Source organism: Coregonus lavaretus, assembly GCF_964263955.1.
Source record: "Coregonus lavaretus genome assembly, chromosome: 19".
In the NCBI taxonomy this organism is placed as follows: domain Eukaryota; kingdom Metazoa; phylum Chordata; class Actinopteri; order Salmoniformes; family Salmonidae; genus Coregonus; species Coregonus lavaretus.
Window position 1 is genome coordinate 20,399,792 of NC_140006.1, and position 18,703 is coordinate 20,418,494.

At 40.8% G+C, this 18,703-nt stretch overlaps 2 protein-coding genes across 2 annotated transcripts; both read right to left on the reverse strand.

The window, feature by feature from the left end:
• Positions 1 to 5,561: 5,561 nt before the first annotated feature.
• Positions 5,562 to 9,605, reverse strand: LOC311146483 (forkhead box protein F2-like; the record flags this gene model as incomplete). The annotated part of the gene is made up of 2 exons (XM_084182990.1): positions 5,562 to 5,737; positions 8,630 to 9,605. The coding sequence occupies 2 exons, from the start codon at positions 9,603 to 9,605 to the stop codon at positions 5,562 to 5,564; spliced, it is 1,152 nt and encodes a 383-aa protein (XP_084039116.1).
• A 5,220-nt stretch (positions 9,606 to 14,825) lies between these two features.
• LOC311146618 (forkhead box protein Q1-like) lies at positions 14,826 to 16,763 on the reverse strand. Its single transcript, XM_084183148.1, has one exon. It carries the CDS (start codon positions 16,558 to 16,560, stop codon positions 15,739 to 15,741), a length of 822 nt encoding a protein of 273 aa, XP_084039274.1. The 5' UTR covers positions 16,561 to 16,763; the 3' UTR covers positions 14,826 to 15,738.
• Positions 16,764 to 18,703: the final 1,940 nt, after the last annotated feature.

Consider the following 18,703-nt stretch of genomic DNA (forward strand, 5'->3'; position numbering starts at 1 on the left):
GTTTTACATCTTTGTGAATTTCACAAGTTTTTAAATAATATACACTACCGGTTAAAGAACACCTACTCATTCAAGGAATTTTCATTTTTGTCATTTAGCAGACGCTCTCATCCAGAGCGACTTACAGTTAGTGAGTGCAAACATTTTCATACTGCCCCCCGTGGGAATTGAACCCACAACCCTGGCATTGCAAACACCATGCTCTACCAACTGAGCTACAAAGGATTGTCTTTCTTTTTACTATTTTCTACATTGTAGAATAATAGTGAAGACATCAAAACTATGAAATAACACATATAGAATCATGTAGTAACCAAAAAACCGTTAAACATATCAAAATATATTTTATATATGAGATTCTTCAAATAGCCACCCTTTGCCTTGATGACAGCTTGCAAACTCTTGGCATTCTCTCAACCAGCTTCATGAGGTAGTCACCTGGAATGCATTTCAATTAACAGGTGTGCCTTCTTAAAAGTTAATTTGTGGAATTTATTTCCTTCTTAATGCGTTTGAGCCAATCAGTTGTGTTGTGACAAGGTATACAGAAGATAGCCCTATTTGATAAAAGACCAAGTCCATATTATGTCAAGAACAGCTCAAATAAGCAAAGAGAAACGACAGTCCGTCATTACCTTAAGACATGAAGGTCAGTCAATACGGAACATTTCAAGAACTTTGAAAGTTTCTTCAAGTGCAGTTGCAAAAACCATCAAGCGCTGTGATGAAACTGTCTCTCATGACGACCGCCAAAGGAATGGAAGACCCAGAGTTACCTCTGCTGCAGAGGATAAGTTAATTAGAGTTACCAGCCTCAGAAATTGCAGCCCAAATAAATGCTTCACAGAGTTCAAGTAACAGACACATCTCAACATCAACTGTTCAGGGGAGACTGTGTGAATCAGGCCTTCATGGTCAAATTGCTGCAAAGAAACCACTACTAAAGGACACCAATAAGAAGAAGAGACTTGCTTGGGGAAAGAAACACGAGCAATGGACATTAGACTGGTGCAAATTTCTCCTTTGGTCTGGAGTCCAAATTTGAGATTTTTGGTTCCAACCGCTGTGTCTTTGTGAGATGCGGTGAGGATGAACGGATGATCTTCGCATGTGTATTTCCCACCGTGAAGCATGGAGGAGGAGGTGTTATGGTGTGGGGGTGCTTTGCTGGTGACACTGTCTGTGATTTATTTAGAATTCAAGGCACACTTAACCAGCATGGCTACCACAGCGTTCTGTAGCGATACGCCATCCCATCTGGTTTGCGCTTAGTGGGACTATCATTTGTTTTTCAACAGGACAATGACCCAACACACCTCCAGGCTGTTTAAGGGCTATTTGACCAAGAAGGAGAGTGATGGAGTGCTGCATCAGATGACCTGACCTCCACAATCCCCCGACCTCAACCAAATTGAGATCATTTGGGATGAGTCGGACAGCAGAGTGAAGGAAAAGCAGCCAAGAGGTGCTCAGCATATGTGGGAACTCCTTCAAGACTGTTGGAAAATCATTCCAACTGAAGCTGATTGAGAGAATTCCAAGAGTCTGTCATCAAGGCAAAGGGTGGCTATTTGAAGAATGTCAAATATAAAATATATTTTGATTTGTTTAACACTTTTTTGGTTACTATATGATTCTATATGTGTTATTTAATAGTTTCGATGTCTTCACGATTATTATACAATGTAGAATATAGTTTAAATAAAGAAAAACCCTTGAATGAGTAGGTGTTCTTAAATTTTTGACCGGTAGTGTATATCCTTCTCACCATTTCTCTGTCCATGGTAGGTGTACAGGTAATTCTTTACCACTAGGTGGAGGCATTTTTACATTTAAGTCATTTAGCAGACGCTCTTATCCAGAGCGATTTACAAATTGGTGCATTCAATTTAAGATAGCCAGTGGGACAACCACTCCCTTTTATATTTTATTTTATTGTGGTGGGGGAGGGGTGGGTGGGGGGGAGGTGGTGGGGGGGGGGGGTGGGGTAGAAGGATTACTATTATACTATTTCAGGTATTCCTTAAAGAGGTAGGCTTTCAAGTGTCTCCGGAAGGTGGTCAGTGACTCCGCTGTCCTGGCGTCGTGGGGGAGCTTGTTCCACGATTGGGGTGCCAGAGCAGCGAATAACTTTGACTGGGCTGAGCGGGAACTGTGCTTCCATAGAGGTAGGGGGGCTAGCAGGCCAGAGGTGGATGAAGGTAGTGCCCTCGTTTGGGTGTAGGGTCTGATCAGAGCCTGAAGGTAAGGAGGTGCCGTTCCCCTCACAGCTCCGTAGGCAAGCACCATGGTTTTGTAGTAGATGCGAGCTTCAACTGGAAGCCAGTGGAGTGTGCGGAGGAGCGGGGTGACATGAGAGAACTTGGGAAGGTTGAACACCAGACGGGCTGCAGCATTCTGGATAAGTTGTAGGGGTTTAACCCTCCCGTTGTCCTAGGGTCAAAATGACCCGCCACTGTGTTGAACCAACTTTATTTAATTTTTATATTTTTGGGATCATTTGTGAGAAGGAGGCAGTGAGACTTTAAAGAAAGTATCACTGCCTCCTTCTCACAAATGATCCAAAAAATATAAAAATTAAATAAAGTTGGTTCAACACAGTGGCGGGTCATTTTGACCCTAGGACAACGGGAGGGTTAATGGCACAGGCAGGGAGCCCAGCCAGCATCGTTACATCATTGCAATAGATGGATTTGTGAGCAACTTGTATGCACGACTAATCACCTGAAACCCAAACTTGAGTATAGTTTCACTATTGTTTTCAGGTATTCAGATTTCAGGCTACACAATTTATGCCTTTTAGCTACAATTCATTTCACAATGGAAAATCATGTATGTTTCTCCACCTTATATCTATTTTTCTTTCTTTCTCCTCTCTAGACAGCTATGCCTCAATTCCAGTGACATGCAGTCAGGGTAGGCAGGGTAGGCAGTGCAGGCACTGCTTACCCTGTGATTGTCTAATTAAAAATCTGATTATGGTGGTTTTTATACTCAACATTTCAAAATTGGCTAAAACGGCATCAAAACGAGCGAGGCCGTTCCCATACAGTCACTGTTTGGATAGGGTCAGCATAGGCCTCGCTGCTTTGCCTATAGCTTAATTTATGCATTGAGACGATTTCCTATTTTGCACATAAGTATTGACTCATCATATTGTGTGGGTAAACCTGGGGTAGACTCTGCACATGTGGGCGTGTTTACATAATTTGGCGCTCGCATCCCTTAAACTGAACGAATCTAGTTGGCAAGCAAAAACAACCTGACCAATGAACACCTAAAACAATTTTCCAAGTTTGATTTTGAAGGAAAACTTGGTATAGTTCAGAGAGGGAGACCAACATCGGCGTTTCCTGACCTTCATCAGAGGAAGGGACAGAAAAATATCCGATCAAATGAACCACACTCAGCCTGACAGACACTGAAACCTGAAGCAGACAGATGATTAGCGATGAGATTATTTTTTTACAAAATGTTTGACAATATCAGTGTTCAAATGAAAGACAGGTTTGATCATTTTGTCATCCTTGGCCCTACAAGGATGAGAAGAGGGGTTCACCCTGAAGAACAGACGAATAGAGGCCCAAATGCATTTTCCTTTGCAATTTGTGGGTTAGGCTACTGTTGAATGAATATGAGAATAGACAATATCCCTTTGATGCATTTGATTTATTAAGGTAGAATTTAATTTAGATGAGATACATGTTTTACATTTTGAACTGCATTTTTCAGTCATTTCGAGTATTGATATGGAGATTTTGTTAGAACCATATTTATTATATACAGTAGGTGTGTGTAATAATATTTCACATAATAATATTATTATGTGGTGTGTGTTTGCACGCGCAGCACGCTGTGCTTGGGAAGATTTGTACATCCATTGTGAAAGGCTATGGAGTTTGCGTTGCGAATTATTCGGATGAAATGTGTCCATATGTTGGTATTTTAGTGCAACCTATCAGTTGTAATTCGGTCTATGGCTGAGCTGAGTTGATCAGTGTGTCATTTTGTTGGATGATATGAAATATGCCACCATCGGAGGCTATCCTTGTGTATCGTGGCTACATTAGTATTTACATTTGAGGATTTTGTTGTTCTTGTCAATTTCGGTTAATAGCTTATGTCACTCTGGTTGTTGGAGTTATCTGTTGTATGGTGATTTTTGCTTCATCAAAGTTTATTTGTGAGTAAATCTGGCTTTAATAACAGCCAGTTCCTACCCAGCCACTGACCTCACCTCACGTCACTGCTCAATTCCATCCAAATGTGTACACGTTTATTATTGTATAACCAGGTCAAGCCAGGTGATATCTAACAAATAATTATACTAAAAATGTATGTTCACACACGAGTCATTTCTCAGAATCAGATTTTAAAAATCAGGATTTAGAGAAGAAACATTCTTGGTTGAATAGTAGGCCTAAGTATGTTCAAAAGGTTGTAGTGGATGCTAGCTAGCATTTTGAAAGTCCATATTTCACAGATTTAACCAATGGGTTATCTCAAATGTAATGCCCTTATGATTATTTGTCAAATTTATCCTGTAACAAATATGTAACAATATGTTAATATTAGTATGAGCATGTTAGATATTCGATCACAATGGAAATTCATCCTAAAAGCACCAACATAAGTGTATCTTAAAAGCTCCTACGGGGGTCATTCCTGACCCCAAATTGGTAATAATTGCATTTGTAAATGCTGAATATAATACATTAGATGCATAAATGTATTTGTCATTTATTTGTCAACAGTGCATTCGTTTAATTCAAATAGTAGGCTATAACAATAACAATCCATCTGTATTAATAACAGTATATTACGGTGTATAATGTCAAAAAACAATATAATAAAACACCTAATTTGTCATAAAGAGGTCAAACACAATTTTGGGCGATTGTAGTCCCAAAAGGTCTCTCACGCTGTATAAAATCCCTATAGGATTTGCGATATGCTGCATAGCATAAACATTTAGCCTATCCTTGAATAAGAATGAACCCAAACAGTTTATTGACTTGCTGCAGCGAAATCTTTCGAAAACTCAAGGGATTAGATTTAAGTGCAAATAGGTGAAGATAAATCAAGGTGAATGTGCATGTATTTTTCATTAAACACATTTCACGTGGTTTTATTGCATTTTATCCGTGTCGATCACTTATACTCAAACACTAGCCTACAATATGAATGAAATGACACAATTTGCATACTCCTGAATGCATCATGGCATGGTGACAGAGTTTCAACTATATCCAAGAGCTTTTCTGAGCCGTCCTTGATGGCAATAGGCTACATGTATGCAGTTTTTCCATTTTTACGTCGTGCACTCAGTCCCAAAGTTTTTCATTTCTCCGGGAAGGTGTCGTGGCATGGAAGTTCTCACAGAGTGACTGACATTTTGTATATAGCCTACATCCCCCCATTTAATCTTAAACGTTTTTTTTTTTTTTTTTACAGGTATTGGCATCTGGGACAAATGACAAGGAAGTTTATGGCTTGTATATAGTAGTTGTATAGTTGATGTGATCCTCATCCAAGATGGCAGTGGTCTTAATGCGTTGATTTTACAAGATGCATGGCTTGACATCCTGACAGACGCTCTGGTGATGGTGATGTAGCTGGTGGTAGTACGATCCACTGGCAGTTGGCGGGTGGAATGAAGAGATTCCGTTAAAGTTCAAAACAAAATCTTTCCTGTCACACACTGGCGATGAATGGCTTGAGTATCGAGATAATCCCACTGCAAACAGATGGAAGAGACGTGACAGTCAAACACAAAGCTTTTAAAATACAAAACCAACTTGTTCTAATACAAAAAATGTATGAACTCCATGGCGCATGTGTGTAGGCCTATACGCGCCAATATATGGACGTTGTATTTATCCAAATGGAATATACTCCAATTATTTTTCTTAAATGGTAGGCTACATTTATCGTAAAACAAATGCATGCAGATCATTTAGAGCATACATGCAAAATACAAATGAATTCATGAAACATATAGAGTACCAGTCAAAGGTTTGGACACACATACTCATTCAAGGGTTTTTCTTTATTTTTACTATTTTCTACATTGTAGAATAATAGTGAAGACATCAAAACTATGACATAGCACATATGGAATCATGTAATAACCAAAAAAGTGTTAAACAAATCAAAATATATTCTATATTTGAGATTCTTCAAAGTAGCCACCCTATGCCTTGATGACAGCTTTGCACACTCTTCACATTCTCTCAACCAGCTTCAGGAGGTAGTCACCTGGAATGCATTTCAATTAACAGGTGAGCCTTCTTAAAAGTTAATTTGTGGAATGTATTTCCTTCTTAATGCATTTGAGCCAATCAGTTGTGTTGTGACAAGGTAGGGGGGTATACAGAAGATAGCCCTATTTGGTAAAAGACCAAGTCCATATTATGGCAAGAACAGCTCAAATAAGCAAAGAGAAACGACATTCCATCATTACTTTAGGACATGAAGGTCAGTCAATCCGGAAACTTTCAAGAACTTTGAACGTTTCTTCAAGTGCAGTCGCAAAAACCATCAAGCGCTATGATAAAACTGGTTCTCATGAGGACCGCCACAGGAAGGGAAGACCCAGAGTTACCTCTGCTGCAGAAGATAAGATCATTAGAGTTAACTGCACCTCAGATTGCAGCCCAAATAAATGCTTCACAGAGTTCAAGTAACAGACACATGTAAACATCAACTGTTCAGAGAAGACTGTGTGAATCAGGCCTTCATGGTCGAATTGCTGCAAAGAAACCACTACTAAAGGACACCAATAAGAAGAGACTTGCTTGAGCAAAGGACATTATGAGTCCACATTTGAGATTTTTGGTTCCAACCACTGTGTCTTTGTGAGACGCAGAGTAGGTGAACGGATGATCTCTGCATGTATGGTTCTCACCGTGAAGCATGGAGGAGGAGGTGTGATGGTGTGGGGGAGCATTGCTGGTGACACTGTCTGTGATTTATTTAGAATTCAAGGCACACTTTACCAGCATGGCTACCACAGCATTCTGCAGCGATACGCCATCCCATCTGGTTTGCACTTAGTGGGACTATCATTTGTTTTTCAACAGGACAATGACCTAAAACACACCTCCAGGCTGTGTAAGGGCTATTTGACCAAGAAGGAGAAAGATGGAGTGCTGCATCAGATTACTTGGCCTCCACAATTACCCGACCTCAACCCAATTGAGATGGTTTAGGATGAGTTGGACCGCAGAGTGAAGGAAAAGCAGCCAACAAGTGCTCAGCATATGTGGGAACTCCTTCAAGACTGTTGGAAAAGCATTCCTCATGAAGCTGGTTGTGAGAATGCCAAGAGTGTGCAAAGCTGTCATCAAGGCAAAGCGTGGCTACTTTGAAGAATCTCAAATAGAAAATATATTTTGATTTGTTTAACACTTTTTTTGGTTACTACATGATTCCGTATGTGTTATTTCATAGTTTTGATGTCTTCACTATTATTCTACAATGTAGAAAATAGTAAAAATAAAGAAAAACCCTTGAATGAGTAGGTGTGTCCAAAATTTGACTGGTACTGTAGATATATATATATAGGCTACATCACTTTTACAATGTGAAAATAATAGACCATTTTGTAAATATAAGGCTATAATTTCCAAATGTTTTGAATGTTCTCCTGGAAATGTGTCCTTGATATTTGTCATTAATACTTTGCTTTCTATTTAGTGTTGAATTATTTTCGAAACAGCAGTTGTATTTCTAATTAAACTATTTCATTCAGTAAAATTATTGTTAGCATTTATGTGTTTTCTTATGGAGACCATTGCGCACAAAGGTCACAGGCAGTTCTATCTTCACAATGCCCAGAATAAACCATATTTATGGATAGGGAAACATAATTGGGTGTTGACATTACTGATGTATGTTTGTGTATTATTATACACATAATTAGGTGTTGACATATTATTGTCATGCCACATATTGGTGTTTGGCGCATTTTCAATTAGGCCTATAGCCTTGAAAATAAAATCTAGGCTACAGTTTTTGGCCTTACTGCTATTAGCCCATACAAACGCATCGAATAACAGCTTCAGTACATGGAACAACAGATAGTCCCCCCCAAAACAATCAAAAGGAAGTTTGTATATTTTTGTGTATTATTATACACATAATTAGGTGTTGACAAATTATTGTCATGCCACATATCGGTGTTTGTAACTCGGTCTATGGCTGAGCTGGCCTATAGCCTTGAAAATAAAATCTAGGCTACAGTTTTTTTTAACTTCCTTGAGAATTATTATGTTCATCTTGGCAGTAGAATTTGCTTTAATATTAAAATTACTTAATTATTTATGTTTTTAGTTATATTGTCATAGTTCTACAATTGTATTTTATTCATAAATGGACAAGCAGAACAATGTCAGTGTTGCCTAACTAGTCCCAATGTCCTCTTCCCTATGATTCGCAATCAGCAACTGCCCATCTCGACTAGGCCTACTTCCAAATAAAATAGTAGATATAAATACGCACTATTTAATGCAAACTTTACATCAGAGCAGAATATTTATTAATGGGTTGCATATGTTATAATTGGCCATATAGTGTGCCCATGCAATTAAAGATTGTGTTTGCCTATTAGGAAAGTAAACAGGCCTACTTGAAATATCAGATGAGTCTCTTCCGTTGTGATGGAGATAGCTTTGCTCCAGAGAGTAAGGGGATATGCTCGAGTGCAAGGCGGAGGATGTGGGACTGTTTGAGGCCAGGGATTGCTGCTTGATGTATGGGGAGACACCTGGTGATGCCCAGTGTGAGGGGGCACTGGCATAGGGAGAGTGACAGTCCAAGGTGCCTGCTGCCATCGCCGCCGGCGAGGAGTGCAGAGGGCTACTACTGTTGTCTGGGCAGTATTCTCCATTAGAGGACACTTGACAGGCCGCCATGTAGGTGGACCCGGGGCTTGGCGACATGTGAGGAACATGATGCCCTCCACCCAGCCCGTCGTAGCTCCCTGGCACCGTGTTCCCCATCACGTCCAAGTTGTAACCATTATGACATGCCAAGGACGCGGAGGGGTTCTGGAAATCGAAGTTTTGGGGCAGTATCGACGTGCCAAAGCCGATGCCATTCATCATTCGATACATGGGTTTCAGTGCTTGGCATTTCCTACGGAATCCGCGAGGTCTGCGACGGAAGGACCCCTCTTCGAACATAAACTCGCTGCCCGGGTCTATGGTCCAGTAGTGTCCCTTGCCTGGTCTGCCGAGTCCCTTGGGCAGTTTTATGAAGCATTCGTTTAGAGACAGGTTGTGCCTCACAGAGTTTTTCCATCCCTGGTAAGAACCCCTAAAGAACGGGAAACGGGCCTGAAGGAACTGATAGATTTCAGCCAGAGTAAGCCTCTTTGTCGGGGAGCTTTGGATAGCCATTACAATAAGGGCGATGTATGAATAGGGCGGCTTCTCAGGACGCCTCAAGCCAGAGTTGCCCTTTTTCCCTTTGGTTGACCCGTTTGGTGAGCTCTCCGCCACTGGCTGTGCGCTCATCAGAGTGGCGTGCATTACTCCGGCTGCTGGGCTGGATCTCAGAGGATGAGACGACTCCAGATGTTGCTGTGAGTTCTCAGTTGTCATGTTTGCGCCCAAATTAGAGATGGGACACAGAGGAGTATCTGTAGCCTATAACCAAGAGTATGACCAACGCTTTACTCGACTCTTTTTGTACTGACCTGAAATGTCTAATGAGAGCAGTATCCTACACCCAATACCTCAGTCAATTAGTCAGCATAACTCCTTCAGACGTTCTAAAAAGATGTTTCCAAATGTGATAATTGGAGAGGTTAGTGTCCAGTGGCGATTCACTGCGCGTTTATTGCTGTTCTAATCAGGAACCCCAGCTGAGTATCGGTGTGACAGCTGCTCCTCCTCCGTCTCACTGTGGCCATCGCTGGCAATGATCCTTTAAGAGGGGAAACATAAAGCTCCTCGACTTTCTTGCGCATATCCACTCGGCCAAACAAAACTCGACCACCTATCAATTCTTAAATCTCTCTCTGCCCCCTAGATCCCGGCTAAATCCCTCCAAGAAATCGCCAGGAACTCGAGACCCACCCCCTCCCAGATCTGGCCCCGGTCCAAACATAATTCTAGCAAGAGGCACACATACACATCACAGCACAGCGTAGAAGACTAACAGAGACCTCCTCCCACCCACTCCTCACAACTCTAATACACGCAATTACACCATTTATCAAACTCATTTAGACACTCAAGTCAACAGTGCAACACGCCAAACGATGAAGGCAATGGTTCCAAATTAACCATGACACTTGCTTATATATGAGTGAGACATAAACACAACGTAGGCCTGTTCTATTTAGTAGAATTCTAGTTTTAGGTATATTTATACAGTACCAGTCAAAAGTTTGGACACACCTACTCATTCAAGGGTTTTTCTTTTTTTTTACTGTTTTCTACTTTGTAGAATAATAGTGAAGACATCAAAACTATGAAATAACACATATGGAATCATGTAGTAACCATAAAAGTGTTAAACAAATCAAAATCTATTTTCTATTTGAGATTCTTCAAAGTAGCCACCATTTGCCTTGATGACAGCTTTGCACACTCTTGGCATTCTCTCAACCAGCTTCACGAGGTAGTCACCTGGAATGCATTTCAATTAACAGGTGTGCCTTGTTAAAAGTTAATTTGTGGAATTTCTCCCCTTCTTAATACGTTTGAGCCAATCAGTTGTGTTGTGACAAGGTAGGGGTGGTATACAGAAGATAGCCCTATTTGCTAAAAGACCAAGTCCATATTATGGCAAGAACAGCTCAAATAAGCAAAGAGAAACGACAGTCCATCATTACCTTAAGACATGAAGGTCAGTCAATATGGAACATTTCAAGAACTTTAAAAGTTTATTCAAGTGGAGTCGCAAAAACCATCAAGTGCTCTGATGAAACTGGCTCTCATGAGGACCGCCACAGCAATGGAAGACCCAGATTTACCTCTGCTGCAGAGAATGAGTTCATTAGAGTTAACTGCACCTCAGATTGCAGCCCAAATAAATACTTCACAGAGTTCAAGGAACAGACACATCTCAACATCAACTTTTCAGAAGAGACTGCGTGAATCAGGCCTTCATGGTCGAATTGCTGCAAAGAAACCACTAATAAAAGGACACCAATAAGAAGAAGAGACTTTGGACATTGGACATTAGACCGGTGGAAATCTGTCCTTTGGTCTGATGAGTCTTCATTTGAGATTTTTGGTTCCAACCGCCATGTCTTTGGGAGATGCAGAGTAGGTGAACGGATGATCTCCACATGTGTGGTTCCCACCGTGAAGCATGGAGGAGGAGGTGTGATGGTGTGGGGGTTCTTTGCTGGTGACACTGTCTGTGATTTAGAATTCAAGGCACACTTTTTTTTATATATATTTTTTTATTTCACCTTTATTTAACCAGGTAAACCAGTTGAGAACAAGTTCTCATTTACAACTGCGACCTGGCCAAGATAAAGCAAAGCAGTGCGATAAAAACAACAACAGAGAGTTACATATGGGGTAAAACGAAACAAAGTCAAAAATACAACAGAAATACATATAATATACAGTGTGTGCAAATTTAGCAAGTTATGGAGGTAAGGCAATAAAATAGGCTATAGTGCAAAATAATTACAATTAGTATTAACACTGGAATGATATATGTGCAAGAGATGATGTGCAAATAGAGATACTGGGGTACAAATGAGCAAAATAAATAACAATATAGGGATGAGGTAGTTGGGCGGGCTAATTTCAGATGGGCTGTGTACAGGTGCAGTGATCGGTAAGGTGCTCTGACAACTGACGCTTAACCAGCATGGCTACCACAGCATTCTGCAGTGATATGCCATCCCATTTGGTTTGCGCTTAGTGGGACTATCATTTAATTTTCAACAGGACAATGACCCAAAACACACCTACAGGCTGTGTAAGGGCTATTTGACCAAGGAGTATGATGGAGTGCTGCATCAGATGACCTGGCCTCCACAATCATCCGACCTCACCCCAATTGAGATGGTTTGGGAGTGAAGGAAAAGCAGCTAACAAGTGCTCAGCATATGTGGAAACTCCTTCAAGACTGTTTGAAAAGCATTCCTCATGAAGCTGGTTGAGCGAATGCCAAGGCTGTGCAAGCTGTCATCAAGGCAAAGGGTGGCTACTTTGAAGAGTTTAAAATCTAAAACATATTTTGATTTATTTAACACTTTTTTGGTTACGACATGATTCTATATGTGTTATTTCATAGTTTTGATGTCTTCACTATTATTCTAAAATGTAGAAAATAGTAAAAATAATGAAAACCCCTTGAATGAGTAGGTGTGTCCAAACGTTTGACTGGTGCTGTATATTTATATATACAGGCCATGATGTATACAGCCTATGATGTACTTGAGGATGGAAAAAATCAATGGAGATTAGATAACTAAAGATAACGGTATTATGCTGAATAGTCAGCGCTTCTTAGAGCTTGTGGTTTTGTCTAGCAGAGGTAATGGAGAAATAACAGTCCATAGTTGTCGTGTTCATTTGTTGGGGGCAGTTCAGGATAGTACTTTGACACGAGTGGAAACATGATTTTTCCATCAGGCGCTGCCAGCATACCACACACAGCGCGCGAGTGTCAGTTTACCGCCTCGAACCATGGATCATACCCTCGAGAGCTGAATTAATTACACAGATCCAAATGAGGTCTTAGAAAAACATGTCAATTTTATCATATTTATAGTAGCTTATGATGATGATTCTGATGTTATTTTGTTGTTATTGTTCTCTGCCGTTTTGAGTTTATTATTATTCAGAAGCTAAACAAATTTGTTTACTTCTTATAATGTAAAAGCAGAAACATTGTGCCATGCGTAATGCATGCATAATGCTTGTAAGGCGATGATGTTTTGGAAAACAAAAGGTCTAACGAAAACTCGTTGCAAGTGTAGCCTCTCCCAATTCTTGATCAGGATAAGTCTCATTTCAAATTAAGTCAGTTCAGGAGATAAACTAAATACAAATAATCGAGGGAAACTGAGACATGTATAAAATACAAATATATTGATTTTTTTAAATTCACCCAACTCTGCATTTCATTAATTACTTGCTGCTATAAGGCAATACAAGGAAAATCACAAAAACAATCAAGTCAAAGATTTAATGACGAAATTGAAGCTATTTAGAGACGTGGTTTTACCAATTTTACGTACCCGTTGAATGTGTAATAACAGTAAGGTATTTTAACCCAATGGCTTTGATGCAACGATTATAAACGACAAGCTCAAACTCTTAACCAAACAAGGATGTCGAGATAAAATCATTTTCCCTTATAAAAACAAAGGTAAAGAACATAATCTCCTCAGAATTTCCGGCAACATCAAAACTAATAACCCCGCTGCCTTCAGGATGCACAGCTGGTTTAAAGGACTTTTATTTTCTCAGCCACAGAAGAATGCTTGGAAGGCTTTGAAAATATTACACACAGAACCAGAGATCCTGTCATAACGTCTTTATTTTTTGTTATTTTTTTTAGCTTTTAATGTGGACTGAAATCCACTTGTATAGTCTATTTCGTGATTATCTCTCCCCTGCTCATGTGTCTCGACTTGAGGCGACGGCTATTTGTAGCTCCAGACAGAAAATATAAATACTGAATGTCTGCATCCGCTCACAGCGAGCTTCTCAGACACAGAAAAATAAATGCCGTATTTCTGCCCCAATACAGGGACCAATTTATAATTAGATATATGCCACACTAATTGTGATACACATCATTTCTATTACAACATTATGGCTTTATTATTATTATTCCAAGCAATTTTGCCAATAACGATGGTTATTAACAATTATTGTAACGCAGTAGTAGGCCTAAATATGAAGTGGCCTACTGTGATAGCCTATTTGTAGAGTTGCAGTTAATATTGATTACAATATATTCATCTTGAGAGAGTAGGCTACTAATGGACCTTTAGGTAACAATGTTATCTTAAATCTAGAATAACGTGTGTGACAAATGTGAAACATTTGAATGCATAAAACTAATGCTATTGGATTATATTTAGTGTTAGGCCTATAGGCCTTCTCATTTGATCAATGTGAGATGTGATATATACCATTCCCTTTTCGCAACCTTTTTCGTCACGTCAGTCCCTTCTTCTTACCTTTATCCTGCCCTCTTTCTTTCTTTCCCTTGTCTGGCCTCTTCCTCCATTACTTCCTTTCTCATCCCCTTTGGTTTTGGTTAGGCTATTTAATACAGATATAGTCTAGGAGAGACGATACTAGCCTATACTGTAAATTGAATATTAAGAATATTTACAACATTATCAACGTGCTTCATTCAGCACATCCACTATTTGAGTGCTCACAATGATAGACATACACGTTTTGACTGACAGCTCTCGCCAACGAATCTTTACGCATCACCGCACGTGCATGTCCCAATCAATTTCAACGTGAAAGCGCGAGAATAAGAAGCGCCTAATAGGCCTGCCTATATGTCACCTTGGTAGTAATAGTAAAGCAGTGTTTTGAAATGAGTTGGATATTACACCAAGTTGATAAGGCAATTTTTAATTCAGTAGCATAAGTAGTAGGCTACAAGAGGCGGTTAGATATTGGGGAATGTAATGAGTGATCAGACACCTGCAGGCCTACACCATACACCTGTCAGTGTTTGTGATGATATATTGGCATTTTGCAGTTTGTCTTGAATAAAACTTGTAGCGCAGATATCTTGTTTGTTCACAATCTATTCTATACGATATGAATTCAATGCAAAATATATGTAAAGATAAAAACACATCACAATTTCAATGTAAAAGTTACTCTTTATTAAAAATATGTATTGTGTTTAAAAAAAATAAAACATATACAAACTGCTCGACTTGATCACAAGTATTGTAGGGTAACTTGGAGGGAAACACCCCCTTAATGGAAATGTCTATTTTCTGACAGAAAAAAAGCAAAGTTTTGGTAATATTTAGATATTTGCATATTGGCTATCCTTAGGCAAACACATTTTGAAGGGAAATAAGCGGGCAGAATTAAATAAAACTCAAAATCGTTTTGTTGGAGTGACTAAAAAAGTTGATGAGACATTACATTTTTAGTTGAGCAAGACTACTGGCATCCAGGGAAAGTGTTTACTTTTTTTTGTGACATAAAGTGGTTTCTGTGAGAATTACAGGAGGGGTTGTTTAACCCCAAGTTACCCTAAACAGCATGATTTGAAGGTCAAGTGATTCGAAAATTCACTAACAACATTTTCAACAAACCAACAACATAAATAGCCTATAATCTATACATCATCAACTGTATGTACACTGTATAGCACAAAAATGCTATTGTTTAATGGGAAATTACCATAGAACCTCAAAGCAACGAAATAAAGCCTACTCCTCCCCACAGGGTGCGTCGATTCCATACAAAAAATTCCAGATTATATAAAAAATACCATGCTCTGTGATTTTGTCGAAATATAAGGCAATGAAATAAAATGCATTTTGTTGGTACACAATAACTGTCAAAGTACACAAATGCCAACCCAGTGTTTTCATTCCATTTGCCACACCCCTCGAGTTCATTACGACAGCATGCTGTCTATTTTGAATGGGTGGTAAACGTCAGATCCTGGAGTAGCCAGCGCTGCAACTGCTGGGATGATCTGGTAAATGTATGAGCCCTTTTATGTAAATTTCAGAGCTGCGAAACTGTCTTTTCGATTACCATCTCAGTACAATCCACCACCATATGCCCTCAGGACATGCGCAGCGTATGAGTCAACATGGAACATCGACTGGGCGTGAAGTGGTAAGGAGACAGGTGGTCCTCTCACAATGTGTGGCATCAGCTGAGTGTAACTGGGCCACGGTAATGCACCAACGGTGGGAGAATCCTCTGCCCATTCCTGTCTCTTGAACGGTTTGCTGAGGATACTGTCTATGGCGAAGGAACTGGAGAACTTGGCACTGTTGGCTGGTGGTGTGGGTATTGTGGTGAGTTGCGCGTCCTCGTCGGTAGCATGGTCAGACAGGTCTTGCTCTTTGCCTGTCTTTTTGTTTATTCGCTTTCTCCTGCGTCGGAACACTCCGTCAGCGAAGGTGTACTCGCTGTGAGGATTCAGCATCCAGTAGTTGTCCTTTCCCCATGGTCTAGACGGGTCCCGGAGGATCTTCAGAAAACAGTCGTTCAGTGACAAGTTGTGGCGCACCGAATTCCTCCAACCGGTGTAGTTGCCCCGGAAAAAGGGAAACTTTTTCATCAGATAGTCATTGATCTCCGCCAGAGTCAGACGCCCCGACGTTGAGTCACGGATAGCCATGGCAATCAGTGCGATGTAAGAGTATGGAGGTTTTGGTCTCCGCGTGTACGGTTTGCCTTTGCCATCTGCGCCCGGTGTGACAGGTGGCGGGCTGTGCGCTACACAGTCCCCATCCGAACCCAACTCCTCCTCACCGGAGACAGGCGAGCGGACGCTGTTCTCGGCATCGCTGCACAGCTCAACAGATTTCACCTCATAGTGGTGGTTTCCACAGAATACTTCAAGTTTCATGTTGTCTGTTATTATTTCTCCTTTACTGCGAGTTTTCTATCCAAAGTTTGTCGGATGCCCAAGCAAAAACAGGCACGTCGTCAGAAGAGCTGAAGCCTCAGAGGAAAAGGTAAAGGTGTCAAAGCGCAGAACGCTTGCAGTCAAAATATCGTATAAGTACCCGATGAAGTCACCTTGATTATACCTTTGGGAGCACTAGAGCTCGTCTCACCTTCTGTCTGTCTGGTGAGCTGTTTATAGCAACAGGCTCACCTCAGGACCAACCCAACGAGGCGGGGCTTGATAATTACATGGATATTTTGGAACAACTGAATATCATGCACCCTCAATGTTTATGACACATCATAAATCACAACAGTCATGATCTATTTTTATTTCAATATTTGTTTGACAATGGAATTGCGTTGAATAGCCCTTTCACCCTCCCGTTTTCAGCATAACAAGACAAGTAGGAATAGGCTAAATTTCTTACCTGTGTAACTCGATCTCGCTGTGGAGGTAGACACCGCTGGAGTACTTCACCTGAGACAACAGGTGGCGTGCGTTTCCGTTCCATCCGTTCTGTCTCGCATGATACAATCATTATGGAGAGTTATACCTGATTTATCATCTTTTATAGCATATGAATTCTTTAAATACTTCAGTTTGGCCATTATATGTCTGCAGATACCTGGAATAATACCCTATTATATTAATTTGATACAAGCAGCCACCACTGATAAAAATGATATATATTTGAATAAAGATGCTATGCAGTGAATGTATTACATTACATAGCCAAAAGTATCTGGAAACCCCTTCAAATTAGTGGATTCGGCTATTTCAGCCACACCCATTGCTGACAGGTGTATAAAACCGAGCACACATCCATGCAATCTCCATAGCCAAACATTGGCAGCAGAATGGCCCATACTGAAGAGCTCAGTGACTTTTAACGTGGCACCGTCATAGGATGCCACCTTTCCAACAAGTCAGTTCATAAAATTTCTGCCCTGCTAGAGCTGCCCCGGTCAACTATAAGTGATGTTATTGTGAAGTGGAAATGTCTAGCAGCAACAACAATGCAGCCGCTAAGTGATAGGCCACACAAGCTCACAGAATGGGACCGCTGAGTCCTGAAGTGTGTAGTGCGTAAAAATAATTAGTCCTTGGTTGCAACACTCACTACCGAGTTCCAAACTGCATCTGGAGGCAACGTCAGCACAATAACTGTTCGTCGGGAGCTTCATGAAATGGAGCCACACACAAGCCTAAGATCACAATGCGCAATGCCAAGGGTCAGCTGGAGTGGTGCAGAGCTTGCCGCCATTGGACTCTTGAGCAGTGCCGCCACACGTTCTCTGGAGTGATGAATCACGCTTCACCATCTGGCAGTCCGACGGACGAATCTGGGTTTGGCAGATGCCAGGAGAACGCTACCTGCCCAAATGTAAGGTGCCAACTGTAAAGTTTGGTGGAGGAGGAATAATGGTCTGGGAGTGTTTTTCATGGTTCGGGCGAGGCCCCTTAGTTCCAGTTACGGGAAATCTTAATGTTACAGCATACAATTACATTCTAGACGATTCTATGCTTCCAAATTTGTGGCAACAGTTTGGGGAAGGCCCTTTCCTGTTTCAGCATGACAATGCCCCCGTGCACAAAGTGAGGTCCATACAGAAATGGTTTGTTGAGATTGGTGTGGAAGAACTTGACTGGCATGCACAGAGCCCTGACCTCAACCCCATCGAACTCTTTTGGGATGAATTGGAATGCCGACTGCGAGCCAGGCCTAGTCACCTAACATCAGTGCCCGACCTCACTAATGCTCTTGTGGCTGAATGGAAGTCCCCGCTGCAATGTTCCCACATCTAGTGGAAAGCCTTCCCAGAAGAGTGGAGGCTGTTATAGCAGCAAAGCACACTCCCTATAATCATCAGACTCAAACAGTCTGGTCATACCAGCCACAACCCTGCACAGCATGGATGACAGGACCTTCTCACATATGGCCCCTTAGCTCTGGAACACTCTACCTGTACATGTCAAGGAGGAAGCCTCAATTTCCTCATTTAAAACACAACTAAATGTTTGATTGCTTAATTTGCCTAAAGTCTATATTTTGCATTAGTAGGTAATGTTTTGATGTATTGTGATAACTTTTTCTACT

What these genes read in the sequence shown, in the direction of transcription:
- LOC311146618 (XM_084183148.1), bottom strand. Translation starts at nt 16,560, where the DNA reads ATGAAACTTGAAGTATTCTGTGGAAACCACCACTATGAGGTGAAATCT.